This window comes from Haliotis cracherodii, unplaced genomic scaffold (assembly GCF_022045235.1).
Source record: "Haliotis cracherodii isolate W230 unplaced genomic scaffold, xgHalCrac1.p SCAF_11, whole genome shotgun sequence".
Lineage (NCBI taxonomy): Eukaryota > Metazoa > Mollusca > Gastropoda > Lepetellida > Haliotidae > Haliotis > Haliotis cracherodii.
Window position 1 is genome coordinate 15,981,093 of NW_027266266.1, and position 14,155 is coordinate 15,995,247.

The following is a 14,155-nucleotide window of genomic DNA, read 5'->3' on the forward strand; positions in this document are numbered from 1 at the left end:
ATGCTCTGTGAGATTGGTGACTTTTGACTTTTGACTTGGGGTAAACATATTCATAAAACTGACTTCCAAAAAGTGTGGTCAGCCGCCAGAGTCCTGCACTCTGTGCCGGAACCCGGGATTGAACCGGGGGCCTTTAGATCTTCAGTCTAACGCTCTCCCAACTGAGCTATTCCGGCCGACGAGGAAGGCTGTCATTTGAAACGAGCACTAGGCTAGGCGAGGGCGAATTGGTTGGCATGGCACTGAACAGATACTATCGTTGTACAATTAATGCAACAGGGAGAAAAAGTTCAAAATGTCAGGGAAACATAAGGCATCTCTTCCGAAATGAAGTTAGCTAATGCATATTCTGATCTGAAATATTTTGCAGATGCTCTGTGAGATTGGTGACTTTTGACTTTTGACTTGGGGTAAACATATTCATAAAACTGACTTCCAAAAAGTGTGGTCAGCCGCCAGAGTCCTGCACTCTGTGCCGGAACCCGGGATTGAACCGGGGGCCTTTAGATCTTCAGTCTAACGCTCTCCCAACTGAGCTATTCCGGCCGACGAGGAAGGCTGTCATTTGAAACGAGCACTAGGCTAGGCGAGGGCGAATTGGTTGGCATGGCACTGAACAGATACTATCGTTGTACAATTAATGCAACAGGGAGAAAAAGTTCAAAATGTCAGGGAAACATAAGGCATCTCTTCCGAAATGAAGTTAGCTAATGCATATTCTGATCTGAAATATTTTGCAGATGCTCTGTGAGATTGGTGACTTTTGACTTTTGACTTGGGGTAAACATATTCATAAAACTGACTTCCAAAAAGTGTGGTCAGCCGCCAGAGTCCTGCACTCTGTGCCGGAACCCGGGATTGAACCGGGGGCCTTTAGATCTTCAGTCTAACGCTCTCCCAACTGAGCTATTCCGGCCGACGAGGAAGGCTGTCATTTGAAACGAGCACTAGGCTAGGCGAGGGCGAGATATGTGTGAAGCTATGATGACATAAATGAAAATCAGTACTTCTGACGAACTTAAATCTAGTCTTCCGAAAGGGTTAACTGACCCAGAGACCATGTATCGTTCCATGTTTTCCAGGTGAGGTGAGTTGAGGTTGAGTTGAGTTGATTATTAATAGTAATATTCAAAATCACACAATGAAATATGTCTGGTACTGAACATTTATTAATTGTTTTACATGTATCCTATTGAAAGTGGCTTGAATAATATTTGTTCTTTCTTGATGCTGCTTATCACGATTGGAAAATATCACAATTGACATTGATAAGTTATGTGGTTTTATTATGATACAGTACATATTTGAAAAATATATTTTATTTTGGATTGTATATATGTATACTTGGATTTTATTTAAAATTAATTTCTAATGAAAAAATGAATGCAGAATTAAGGAATGACTTGATATATATATGTCTAGATAGAGACAAACATCAAATGCCTTACTGACTATCTTATTAAAAAACGAACAAGTGAATATACAAGCCGTGAAATAACTTGAATAGTGTTCAAGGCGCCGTTAAACTCACTCACTCACACTCCTTGAATAATTCTTGAGTATGGTTCATATGTCATTGCGTGATTAAATGCATTGCTCCATAATCTGAGGAAAACGGCTTATTGTGAAAGCTTTGAATAATTCCTGCAAATGATTTGGCGATGTTTGAATATTTCATTAACTTGGCGCTGAAGACATAATTATGGCAAGGTTGCGGTGTCTGATACTGCACAATAGACACTATGTGGGGGCGATTTGCTGATATCGATATTGATCCATTAATATCGACTTGCTGCGTGAACAGGTGTTTTGGGGAGTGAATAGGTTTGGCTTTATCCCGAGAAATATATAAGTTTTATCACACAGAATTTTTTCAGCTCTGGCGTGAGGGTCTAAGTGACACAGGTCTTAGACACTGGCCTATACTTTGGTGAAACGGTTAGACTGCAAGCACATGTGTGGGAAATACAAAACAAATTAAGGCTTTCTAGGTATAAAAATTAACGTTACACTACAGCAGTGACTCTACTCCTGGATTCTATATTGATATGAAGCTATTTCAAGCAATCGGAGATAACAAATAAAAAACTGAAATAAAATCAAACAAACAGATAAATAAATACAAATCATTTTCTATCATCATGTTTCCTGTAACACCGATCCCCCATCTGTCATGTGACACTGCAATTAAGTGTTGATGTTATAGCCTTGCTCCAAGGCTGTACTGAAAGATAAGTCCAGGGCGTGTAGTACTTCTATCCCTCTAACAGGCAAGTCTAGATATCATATGTGGACAGGGCTCCAGTCTCTTATAGGGACAACTTGTTCTCATTTTTGACATAATCTTATGATTAAAATTAATAATTATTGACTAAGAGCCGTGTGCAAGTCTACATATTTGTACATTGTGTCAATTGTGTGTGTATATGAGAGAGACAGAGAGAGAGAGAGAGAGAGAGAGAGAGAGAGAGAGAGAGAGAGAGAGAGAGAGCGTGCGTGTGTTGTGATTCGTGTATGAGAGTGGACGTCTAATGTGTTATTCTCTTGCGCTTATATCAATATAACACATTTATAAGCAGATGAGCGAAATACTGCCCTTAGTATTTGGAAGCATTAGTCAGGAAAATATGTATGGGAGAGGCGAATCTTTGTGGGTAGTGGTGTTCTGGTGTGTCAGGGCGTATAGGTTGGACTTGCTCGTGGTTGTATGTGGGAACTATATGCATGGAAGAGTGTAGGATCAATGTGGAAGATTACTTACAGTGTGTATTTACCGCTTTTACTCGTATATTTTTTAGCTGCCGTAAAAATCAAGGAAGTATGAAAGGCGGGCTAACTTTACGGAAATTATTTGGACCATATTGTTACAAATCATTATTATTAATGTCCTATGTATTTAGCTATATTTTGTGTTTTTATTCATAAATTATATTACATTACATCTTAACCAATTTTTAAATCCAACTAATTCGGCATTGAAATTAAGGAGAATCGCCCCCTTATAAAATGCTATTCCCTTGTCAAGTCATTTGATTCACATGATCGTGGGTGACAAGAATGTTACATTTTGCAAGAAAAAACGCCATGCAACCATGCATGCACCAATCAATATTTTATTTGTCTAAATAAGAAAATAACTACATAATTTGATCCGAAGGGAAATAAACAATTTCTGACACTATCGTTTCGGAAAAATATTTTGCCACACTCTGTAATAAACCCTATTAACCGGTCCGTGTCATACGAGTCAATACTCCAGCAAATTTCAGCTGTTACGTTCACAAAAAATGATCTACCACTACATTACCGAACATGTACACTACAATATATCCCAACTTGAATATTGATTGACCGAACGGTAGTTAATTGCTCCGGTACAAACTATGCCAAAAGCGGATGATAAAAGATCTGACAACGTTGGTTATTACACGTCTCTTATCCATTCACGACGACTATTACTCGCGCCTGCGCAGTGTTACTCCTGCCGCGTCATTTCCTTTACGGAAGAGAAGCAAGCGTGGTGGAAATGTTGACCATCGCCGGCTCCGCGATTCAAAGACTAGAACAGTTTTTACACAAACAACATGTGCTATTTAGTGCAGTCTGCGTTCTGTCGCTTGTCGGGCAGTGCATGGGAATCGGAGAGGTTATTTGGGCAGTGAATTGCGGCGGGAGCAGTCACACCGATGTCCAAGGCATCCGTTACCAGGCGGATCCACAGAAAATCGGGCAAGCCTCTGATTATGGCAAAAGTCTTCTGATCCAAAGAGTGGTACCACAGGACCAAATATTGTACCAGACTGAACGCTATCACATGTCCACCTTTGGCTACGACGTTCCACTGTCAAAAGACGGAGACTATGTTATTGTTTTGAAGTTTTCCGAAGTGTGGTTTACAGCGCCGAACAGGAAGGTAATTCACAGGGACCCCCTTCTGTACTGTGCAATACTTTTGTACGATATGCTTAATTATTACCAGTTAGTGACAAAAGATTATAATAGTAATAATGGTAGAGTCTAATGCCTTTGCAAGCCTGAGGACGACGATGTGCATGTACAAAAACAACACTGTCTTTGAATAAATATGTGTGTCAAACGTTTCATACTAAGGCTTTTTAAACAATGATAATAATCCAGTACAGCCTGGAGTTTGTGTAAATTAATATCAATCACTGAATATGTTAATCCCTCTGAAATATCTAGAATATAATAAAGATTATATTTGATAATAATGATAACAATCCTACATTATTTTTTTGTAATGATATTTTCATCTCTTAATGGATAGTTCTATATATGTTAAGCAAGTAGCATTGAGAATGGTGTTAGAACCAACACTGAAACATCACCCTTAATTGTAATAAAGTTGTTCATTTATAAATCCTATCCTTACTTAGTATTCCAAATTCTAAATGCCTATCAAAGAAGTGCATTACGACCACCAGGCCAGCATTTATTAAATGTCAAACACTGATTTAGCATGTTTAGACAATATCTTTATTCCAATCATGAACAGGAATATAGATTCAATGAAGATGCAACATCACATTTTTGGGGCCATGTCTTGATGAACAAGACTGCCTCCGTGGTCTAGTGGTAGAGCGTCCGGCCGGAGAACGAAAGGTCCGGGGTTCGATCCCCGACCGCGTCATACCAAAAAGACGTTCAAAGATGGTACTTGTTGTTACCCTGTCTGGCACTCGGCGTTAAGGGGCTAAAACAAGGGCTGGTTGGCTTGGAGTCAGTATGCTGTGTCTGAGTGGGGTATTCATGTTAAACTGCGGCATGGTATCTCAGTGAGCTAACACTATAAATCGGCATCAGTCCGGACTAGTACAAGCAGCCACACACACACGTGCATGCACGTCGCTATATAAGTACAATAATCTTGGACGCAGCGTTTCACCATTTCACCATTTCACCTCACCTTGATGAACAAATGCTCTAAGGATCAGCGTTAGAAATTGGCACTAGTCCTGTAGTCCTTACCAAACTTTCCCAATAGTAAAGGTATCCTATGACTAGTAGAAATTGGCCCATTTTAAGGGTTTTGCTATATGTTATCATTATAAGGAATAGTGGACAGAAACTGTTAGTCTCTAACTCTGAGGATATATTTATGGAGGACATGCCAAGCAGTATGGAAATATGTTTTAAACTATATTTTCTGATGGTGTATATACACACATATATATAGTTTTTTTGGATCATACCCTCTGATAATGATAAAACACCCAATTTTGTGATCTTCCCGTTTTCCAAATGTGAAAAAGATACGCTGAGAAAGATAAAAGAAAGTTATTTTATTAGTACTTAAACCAAAATTAAATGGCCTGAAATAATTGAATTATTTTATACAAGTATTGTACATTTTACTGCCACTACAATACTTATTTCTGTATGTGTCGTACGCCTACCCTATCGCCCTATGCCTGTTGTATTGTGACGTCGCAAAGTTAAGATTGCACAATGACGTCATACTATGTTAGAGTGCACTGTGACGTCAAAACAGCATAAAGGTATAACTGTATTCCCGAAACCGGTTGAGTAAATTCTCTCTGTCACTGTCAGTCTGTCTGTCTGTCTGTCTGTCTGTCTGTCTGTCTATTGACCTTGTGCCATTGATGTTGTATTCGCCACAACTTTCCTAAACAGGTTTGAGAAAGTAGGGCCCTACTCATGTTTTATGACGGACTACATCACATGACAAGTGTACAGTTGTGATATATCAAATATCGTAACCTTACTATCACGATAGGCCTGGCTAACAGCAAGGGGTATCCTTACAGCCCTAATTGTTTTACTACAACAAGCTCAACCTTGAGAAAGTACACATGATATAGCCTTTGCTATGCCTAGAGCTATTGTTTGTTAAAAATAGGTCAATTATCATGATTATTGGTTAATTGGATTATGTGTCTTTGGCATGATCCCCGTGCTGGTTGTAAAAAGTGACTTACCGTATTCGACTTAATAAGAGCCCCACTCTAATAAGCGCCCACAGTGACATTTGCTAAGATATCGGCTTGTGAACAATCCCAATTAGCGCCCCTTCCAATTGATCAATGTACACAAGACTTATGTATTCGCGTATCATATGCACTCGTGTTATATGTCCCATCAATTATGGGCAATTAAATTATGGAAAAATATATCTGTCGTACATAAATAACAATATTTATCTTTCAACTCAGTTTTTTTCACCAAAATAATATTCTAATAAGAGCCCCCTATTTCTAATTTTGAGAGCGCCATGGGCTCTTATTACGTCGAATACGGTATTGGATCGGTAGTCAGACTTGGTGACTTGGTTGATAGCATGTCATCATAGGGATTCCGGGTTATAATAAGTCCCCAGCAATATATGCTGGTCGTAAGAGGCCACTTCCTGTATCCGGTGGTCAGGGTCATTGACTTCATTGATGTCGTGTCAACTTACCCTAACAGCCTGGATCGTTGCTCATAATATCAATCACTGGATTTACTGGTCGACATTCGATTATTTACTGCTGTCATGTGGCTTGATTTTTGCTGAGAGCCATCAGACACACAACCAGTTAAGAAAGGTACAGAAATGTGCCCGAATGTGATAATGGTAAAAGTAGCCCCAAACCAACTGTCACTCTCACGCTTGATTATAACAGTGTAATTACAGCAATCATCTCCTGGGTCATGTCGACCCGGCTGGTGCTTGCTACACTTTGTCAACAACAGTGATGGGCAGGCTCCATTCCCTGGTGGAATATATTTGTGTTCTTTCAATTTCCTTATTTTGTGACATGGCTAGCCTTGCTCCTAGGCTGTACTGAAAGAAAAGTCCATGGATGTGTAGTAATTCTATCCTCCCAAAAGGCAAGTCTAGATATGTGGACAGTAAGGACTCCGGTCTCTTATAGGGACAGCTTCTTATTATTTACATAATGAAGAACTTATGATTTAAGCTAATACTTATTACCTCAGAGAGTGTGAGTTTTGTTTTACTCCGCTTTTAGCATTATTCCAGCAATATCCCGGCAGGGGACACCAGAAGTGGGCTTCAAACATTGTACCCATGTCGGGATTCGAACCTGGGTCTTTGGCGTGACGAGCGAACGCTTTAACCACTAGGCTACCCGACATGCCCTATTGCCTTAGAGACTTGTGCTAGTCTATGTCATGGCACGCACACATATGTACTAATGAGAAAAATGGTTTTCGATCAGGACAATTAGTTGTGTTTGGAAAGTAGAAAGGGTTTGAGTTCTGCATGTTGTTGGCTTCGAGTCACTATGTTGGCTTAATGCTGTGAAGCGTCACACCATGGACAGATGAGAATCTGATTTATTCCTTAAGAGGAAATGTTTCAGTACTGAATCTTGCTGAATTGTGTTCATTGTCACATACATTTACAAGTTTGTCAGGGCTCCATTTAAGAAACTTGATTTAACTTGCAGCAGGTGCAAACTCTCAGATCCCTGATGACTGTCATGTGTCATGTGTCATGCAAAGTTTTACCTTACTTACAAAAGTGGGGGCCCAGGGGATCCCAAATAATAATTTTAAGGGCCCTTGCAGGCAATATGAGGGTCCTGTAAACTGTTGTTTTTTTAAAATGTCCGGACAAAAAAATTTAAATGTCCAGTAAGCAATATTTTAAACCGGACATTTGAGATTCCCAATCAGGAATGTCCGGCGCATATGACCATTTCCAGACCCCTGCTGTAAAGTAATGTATTGTACATTTTGATAATTATACCCATGACCTTTTAGGTCGGGGGTATATAGTTATACCAAGGTTCCATCCATCCGTCCGAAAACTTTGTCCTCGCAATTTCTCTATTCAGATGATTCATCTCAAACTTAGTACATATAATCTGTGTCATATGGAGGGGTGCAGTCAAAAGAAAAAAATTGTTTTTATTAATTTTCCATTTTTTTATGAATTTTTCAAACCCTAACCCTATGTATTATTTAATTTGAAACTACTGACACACTAGGCGGGTCGGGGGTATTAGTGAGCCACGCTCACTTTTGCTCTTGTTACTTTAGAGTCTGGAATGAATCAATGATCATGTCGACAGTTGTCCAGATTGATGGATGAAACAAGATGCCCATAACTGCTCTTGATGCGCTGTAGGTACAAGGAATATCATTCTGCACCCTCGGGATGCAAATTCTTTTTCCACGTCCAGTCTTAACATTTGTGAGTACTGGACGCCCATTTGTGCATCGCATTAAGCCATTGTCATGGATTACACATAAAACAGGCATTAGTGATGTCATAAAGCTTAAAGGTATTGAGTGTGTTCAAAGACCGATGTTGTGAGGACATGTAAGAGTTAGTAAGACAAAAATTTGAAATCTGTTGACATGCACTTGTGCATGTACACTGATGTAGACTTAAGCATATTAAGTATTAGGTGCGTTTGTCAGTAATAGGTTGCACTGGATGTTTTATAAAGCTAAATCGAGCCCTGGATCGGTGGCAATTGTTGTACACACATTTGGTGTTTGGACTGCCTGTATTTGGTCTTTGACCCTGTATTTGCTGATTAAAGAAACAACAAACCTGTTGTTCAGTTGTTGATGTTCCTAGAATAATCCTGAGGCAGGATAAGTACAAATTACAGGTAGATGGTATACATATATAATAGGGCTGGGACGAGTCCAAATTTACTACCCGGGTACCTGCCCCCCTATTACCTGACCCTACCTGACCCACTGCATGTCTCAAGAATTGGGGACAGAATGTCTGATAGTTTTTGCCAGGGCTGCAGTAAAACAATTTAGATACATGTATCAAACTATCAGATCATGCATACACTGAAGTTGACTGAAGCTTTATCTTTACTCAAACATATACAAGTCGAAAGGAATGCGGCATTGTCAGAAAGAAATGCGAAAATTAGCGACTTGTAGTGTAACCACTATGCCATAGTAAGTTTTTGTCATTAAACAATATATCACGTGACTATCCACGGGTCCAGGTAGTACTGTGGGTAACCGGGTCCTACCCAGGACCCACCCGACCCGAGTACCAGAGTTACCCATCCCCGCCCTAATATATAACATTTGTATAATGTGTGATGTGGCTGATTATGTCATCTGTTTGACATGCTATTGGTGGGGGTGAATCTGTCAATATCCCTACAGTGTTGGTCATGACGCCTCCCGAGGCGATCCGAGAAGGCCTCACTGCCAAACTCATAGACATTCATTGATAGTGGCTGTATAAGGATAAGGCATTACAGTATTGTCTACCGATAGAAGGCCATGATACAATACATCCATTTACAGCCCTGTATCATGTTACATTTCATTACTGTTTTGTCTCCCGATACAAGGCCATGATACGATATTTCCATTTACAACCCTGTATCATGTTACATTTCATTAGTGTTTTGTCTCCCGATACAAGGCCATGATACAATACATCCATTTACAACCCTGTATCATGTTACATTTCATTACACTTTTGTCTCCCGATACAAGGCCTTGATACAATACATCCATTTACAACCCTGTATCATGTTACATTTCATTACAGTTTTGTCTACCGATACAAGGCCATGATACAATACATCCATTTACAACCCTCTATCACGTTATATTTCATTACAGTTTTGTCTCCTGATACAAGGCCATGATACAATACATCCATTTACAACCCTGTATCATGTTACATTTCATTACAGTATTGTCTCCCGATACAAGGCCATGATACAATACATCCATTTACAACCCTGTATCATGTGACATTTCATTACAGTATTGTCTCCTGATACAAGGCCATGATACAATACATCCATTTACAACCCTGTATCATGTTACATTTCATTACAGTTTTGTCTCCCGATACAAGGCCTTGATACAATACATCCATTTACAACCCTGTATCATGTTACATTTCATTACAGTTTTGTCTCCTGATACAAGGCCTTGATACAATACATCCATTTACAACCCTGTATCATGTTACATTTCATTACAGTATTGTCTCCCGATACAAGGACATGATACAATACATCCATTTACAACCCTGTATCACGTTACATTTCATTACAGTTTTGTCTCCTGATACAAGGCCTTGATACAATACATCCATTTACAACCCTGTATCATGTTACATTTCATTACAGTTTTGTCTCCCGATACAAGGCCTTGATACAATACATCCATTTACAACCCTGTATCATGTTACATTTCATTACAGGTTTGTCTCCCGATACAAGGCCTTGATACAATACATCCATTTACAACCCTGTATCATGTTACATTTCATTACAGTATTGTCTCCTGATACAAGGCCATGATACAATACATCCATTTACAGCCCTGTATCATGTTACATTTCATTACAGTTTTGTCTCCCGATACAAGGCCATGATACAATACATCCATTTACAGCCCTGTATCATGTTACATTTCATTGCAAGTCATACTGGTGTAAAAACATGTGAATAATAACAGAAACCAGAGCTCCAGATAAGCTGCGTATCTGTGTAAAATACGCATCAGAAATGCAGAAATATGCAGTAAAATAAAATACAAGCGTATCAAATATGCAACGAACATTACAGATACACTACAAAAATAAAACGTGTGCGTATCATCAAAATATTGAGAAGTAACCCTGCGTATTAGATTAGCAAATCAGCAACTTATTTTGAAATTATAAACAGGCATTCCGTCAACCTTGCTAAACTCCACGATGACAGTTACATCATGATCATTTGCCATCACACTTTCTTGTGGAAGTATCGTGGTATTTTTGAGTCCTATAAAGCTCTTGAAACCACATGACACCAGTTTGCAGGGACTAGATGAATAGTGTTTTTAAATATTTAACTTAAATACCCTCATGTGTAAAAACTAGTGGGTAACAGAATTTGAATACCCAGATAGAATTACTGATACCCAATGATTTTAAAATGCATGGGTAAAATACCCACAACACAAAAAGCTTATCTGGAGCTCTGGAAACTCTTCATTAATTTGCACATTCTCTAGTGTTTCCCAATTGGCTATTAATTAATAGCATGACATTCACAGAGCCCTTTAGCCTATATGATATGGTTCCACAATTTCCCATCTTCGAACTCTGAAATATTAAAACGACCCGTGAAGAGCCGGAGTAGAATAGGTCTTCAGCAACCCATGCTTGTTGTAAGAGGCGACTAACGGGATCAGGGGGTCAGGCTCGCTGACCTGGTTGATGCATGTCATCGATCCCAATTGTGTGGATCGATGCTCATGATGTCAATTACTGGATTGTCTGGTCCAGACTTGATTATTTACAGACTGCCGTCATATAGCTGGAATATTGCAGAGTGCGGCGTTAAACAAACAAACAAACAAACAAAATATTGAAACAAATGATTCAGGGTTGTGATTCACCTGCTAAGCGAGAATATATCAACTCTTAAATAAAATGTAAATACTGTATCGAGATACATGTCGTAACCATGGTTACATGACCCCACTGTATTGTTACATTCTAGCATACAAACATTCATACTCTGAAGCCTGGGTTTAATTCCCCTAATTGAAATGTGTGAAGCCCATTTCACTCACAAATTGCCCACTCACTCACCAAAACTGAGTTGTTGATTGAGAATTGTTAATTTACTCCAGTTGTAAAAATGGTCAACATTTTATCAAAAAAAACCTTGCCATAGTCACGTAAACTGAGAAAGATTTACATAATGCTTTTTACAACCATGACAACTTTATATTAAGTTACTACTTGCAGTGAAAAAATCAATTTGATTTTGATAAGGCTTCATATTCTGCTAATAAGTTCAGTTTCCTGGTCGAGGTTCAATACGACCCATGGGGACATACGATAACTACAACCTGTATAAGATTACTGAATAATGCATAAGTAACACTTGCTGACTATGCTTGTCGTAAGAGCAGGGTTAGAAACTAACAGTTTTTGTCCACTAGTCCTTATAATGATAAGGGGCGGTCGGGTAGCCTAGTGGTTAAAGCGTTCGCTCGTCACGCCGAAGACCCGGGTTCGATTCCCGACATGGGTACAAATTGTGAAGCCCATTTCTGGTGTCCCCGCCGTGATATTGCTGGAATATTGCTAAAAGCGGCGTAAAACCATACTCACTCACTCACATTATACTGATACGATATAGCAAAACCCTTAAAATGGGCCAATTTCTACTAGTCCTTAGGATAACTTTACTATTGGGCAGTTTGGTAAGGACTACAGGACTAGTGCCAGTTTCTAACGCTGAAGAGGCGACTAACAGGATCGGGTGGTCAGGCTCGCTGACTTGGTTGATGCATGTCATTGTATCCCATTTGCGTGGATCGATGCTCAGGATATAAATGACTGGATTGTCTGGTCCAGGCTTGATTATTTACAGACTATTGCTGAGTGCGGCGTTAAACAACAATGAACAAACAAACAAAACATAAGTTACTGATAAGAATGCCAGTCAGACTGAATATGTAGTAAGTAGAAGCCTTGCTGTTAAAAGTGTCAATGGGGTATGGCTTACTTACTTGTCGTGAAGATTATAAAATATGCATTTCTGTGCTAATGATGACATTTTTGTTAGCAGTTTTAAAACTTAAATGTTATCACCTATCTGTTCTACAGACCGGATTCACATGCAATATTTTGAAATTAAGAGAGGTTATTGAAATTTGCTCTAATTGTATTAGCGTCAACACGGATCGCACCATACCTGTGCTCATGGGTTTCATCAAAGTGGTAAACATCTGCATCACTTCAGGTTTTCCGCCCACATTAAGCATGTTAAGCTGACACGCTGTGATATGATTGGAATACGATCTACATTTAAAGAATTGTCATGAAGTATTTACTCACAAGTTGTCATTCACCTGGGTATTAATGTTTTCTTTGGGTGTTCAATACATTCTTACTCCTTTGGCGCCGGTCTGTTGGATATTTTACACTAATATTTTTTTTAGTGTTTCTGCTTAAATGCTGTTTCCAGTAATGTTCTACAATGTTCCATGAACACCTAGAATCTTTAATTTTTAATGTTATGGCAATGACAAGAACTCCTTGATTTTAATGCTAAACTTTGAATGCTGTTTTCCATCGGTTTTTATGAGAAAAAAATAAACCCATTTCTGGTGTCCGCGCCGTGATATTGCTGGATTATTGTTAAGGAGGCATTCAACTCAACTTGCTCACCCACTTAAGAAGAATGATAGCATAATCTGCCTTTCTTTCCTGAAACTGGGTAAGATCAATAACAGTTGTGATGATGAGTCTACAAGGAAAGATGATAAGGTTTTTAAAATGGTGTGGAGGTTGGAAAGTTCGGGAAAATTGAATTTACCTTGTTGACCATGTGTCATCTCTACAGCTGTCTCCTTTACAATATCTGTAGAATCAGAAAGTGTGACATGTTTGCTAAATATCAATAATAACTTAAGTTTATGACTTGGAAAATGTCACAGATGTTGAAGCGAGAGTTCAAAGTGATGGGAAATCGCTTTAATTGTTTTTAGGAGTGTTGCGATTCCCTGATGTATTTGATACTCTACAAGATCCACCTACTCATGCATTGATTCATATTTCAGTTTTGATTTTCCAAAAGTAATTATTTTCAAACATGTCAAAGAACTCAACCATTGGGATTAGTGTTACCGTACCTCCTACGATAAAAGATAAACTAGTCCATGACTAGTATAACAAAGGCATAGGAATAACTCAGGGTGTCAATCGATTAGACAGTTGATGCAGTGCAATTGTCCATAGCCCAGTGCTAACACGTGAGTGACAAATTGTTTAGTTACCAAGCTGCACTTCGACAGTATCGCTGTGTTGCGGTGTATTATAGTATCCAGCTCATGACAACCATTGTAGCACTTGGTTATTTCAAAATTATCCTTTAGCCAAGTTACCCTTCAAAAACTTGATTGCCATTCATTATACAGCCAGATGGTGATGCTGTATAAGGTTGCTTTCTTAACCCTTCTACCTTTAGGGCCTGGCCATGATAAAGTGGGTCAGAGGTTTTTCTTTGTTTTTAATGTTGAATGTAATGACCCTCCCTCATGCTTGTCACATTTGCGGATGACCCTCCCCATGTCCTTGTACATGACCCTCCCCAAGTATGAATATTATTTTTCAGGACCCTCTCCTCGAGATATATTTTGGTTACCGTCCCCAGATTCCTGA

At 39.0% G+C, this 14,155-nt stretch overlaps 1 protein-coding gene and 3 non-coding genes across 4 annotated transcripts in view; 1 reads left to right on the forward strand and 3 right to left on the reverse strand.

Moving 5' to 3' along the window:
• Positions 1 to 103: 103 nt before the first annotated feature.
• On the reverse strand, positions 104 to 176 carry Trnaf-gaa (transfer RNA phenylalanine (anticodon GAA)). Its single transcript has one exon. It is a non-coding gene; the product is annotated as a tRNA-Phe (tRNA).
• Positions 177 to 473: 297 nt separating this feature from the next.
• Positions 474 to 546, reverse strand: Trnaf-gaa (transfer RNA phenylalanine (anticodon GAA)). The gene has a single exon. It is a non-coding gene; the product is annotated as a tRNA-Phe (tRNA).
• Positions 547 to 843: 297 nt separating this feature from the next.
• Positions 844 to 916, reverse strand: Trnaf-gaa (transfer RNA phenylalanine (anticodon GAA)). Its single transcript has one exon. It is a non-coding gene; the product is annotated as a tRNA-Phe (tRNA).
• Positions 917 to 3,508: 2,592 nt separating this feature from the next.
• The window catches only part of LOC139456264 (malectin-B-like), a 29,125-nt gene continuing 18,478 nt past the window's right edge, over positions 3,509 to 14,155 (forward strand). The window contains exon 1 of the mRNA XM_071237884.1: positions 3,509 to 3,913. Coding sequence (XP_071093985.1) covers positions 3,527 to 3,913 — 387 coding nt within the window. The 5' untranslated portion in view covers positions 3,509 to 3,526. The remainder of the gene's footprint in view (positions 3,914 to 14,155) is intronic.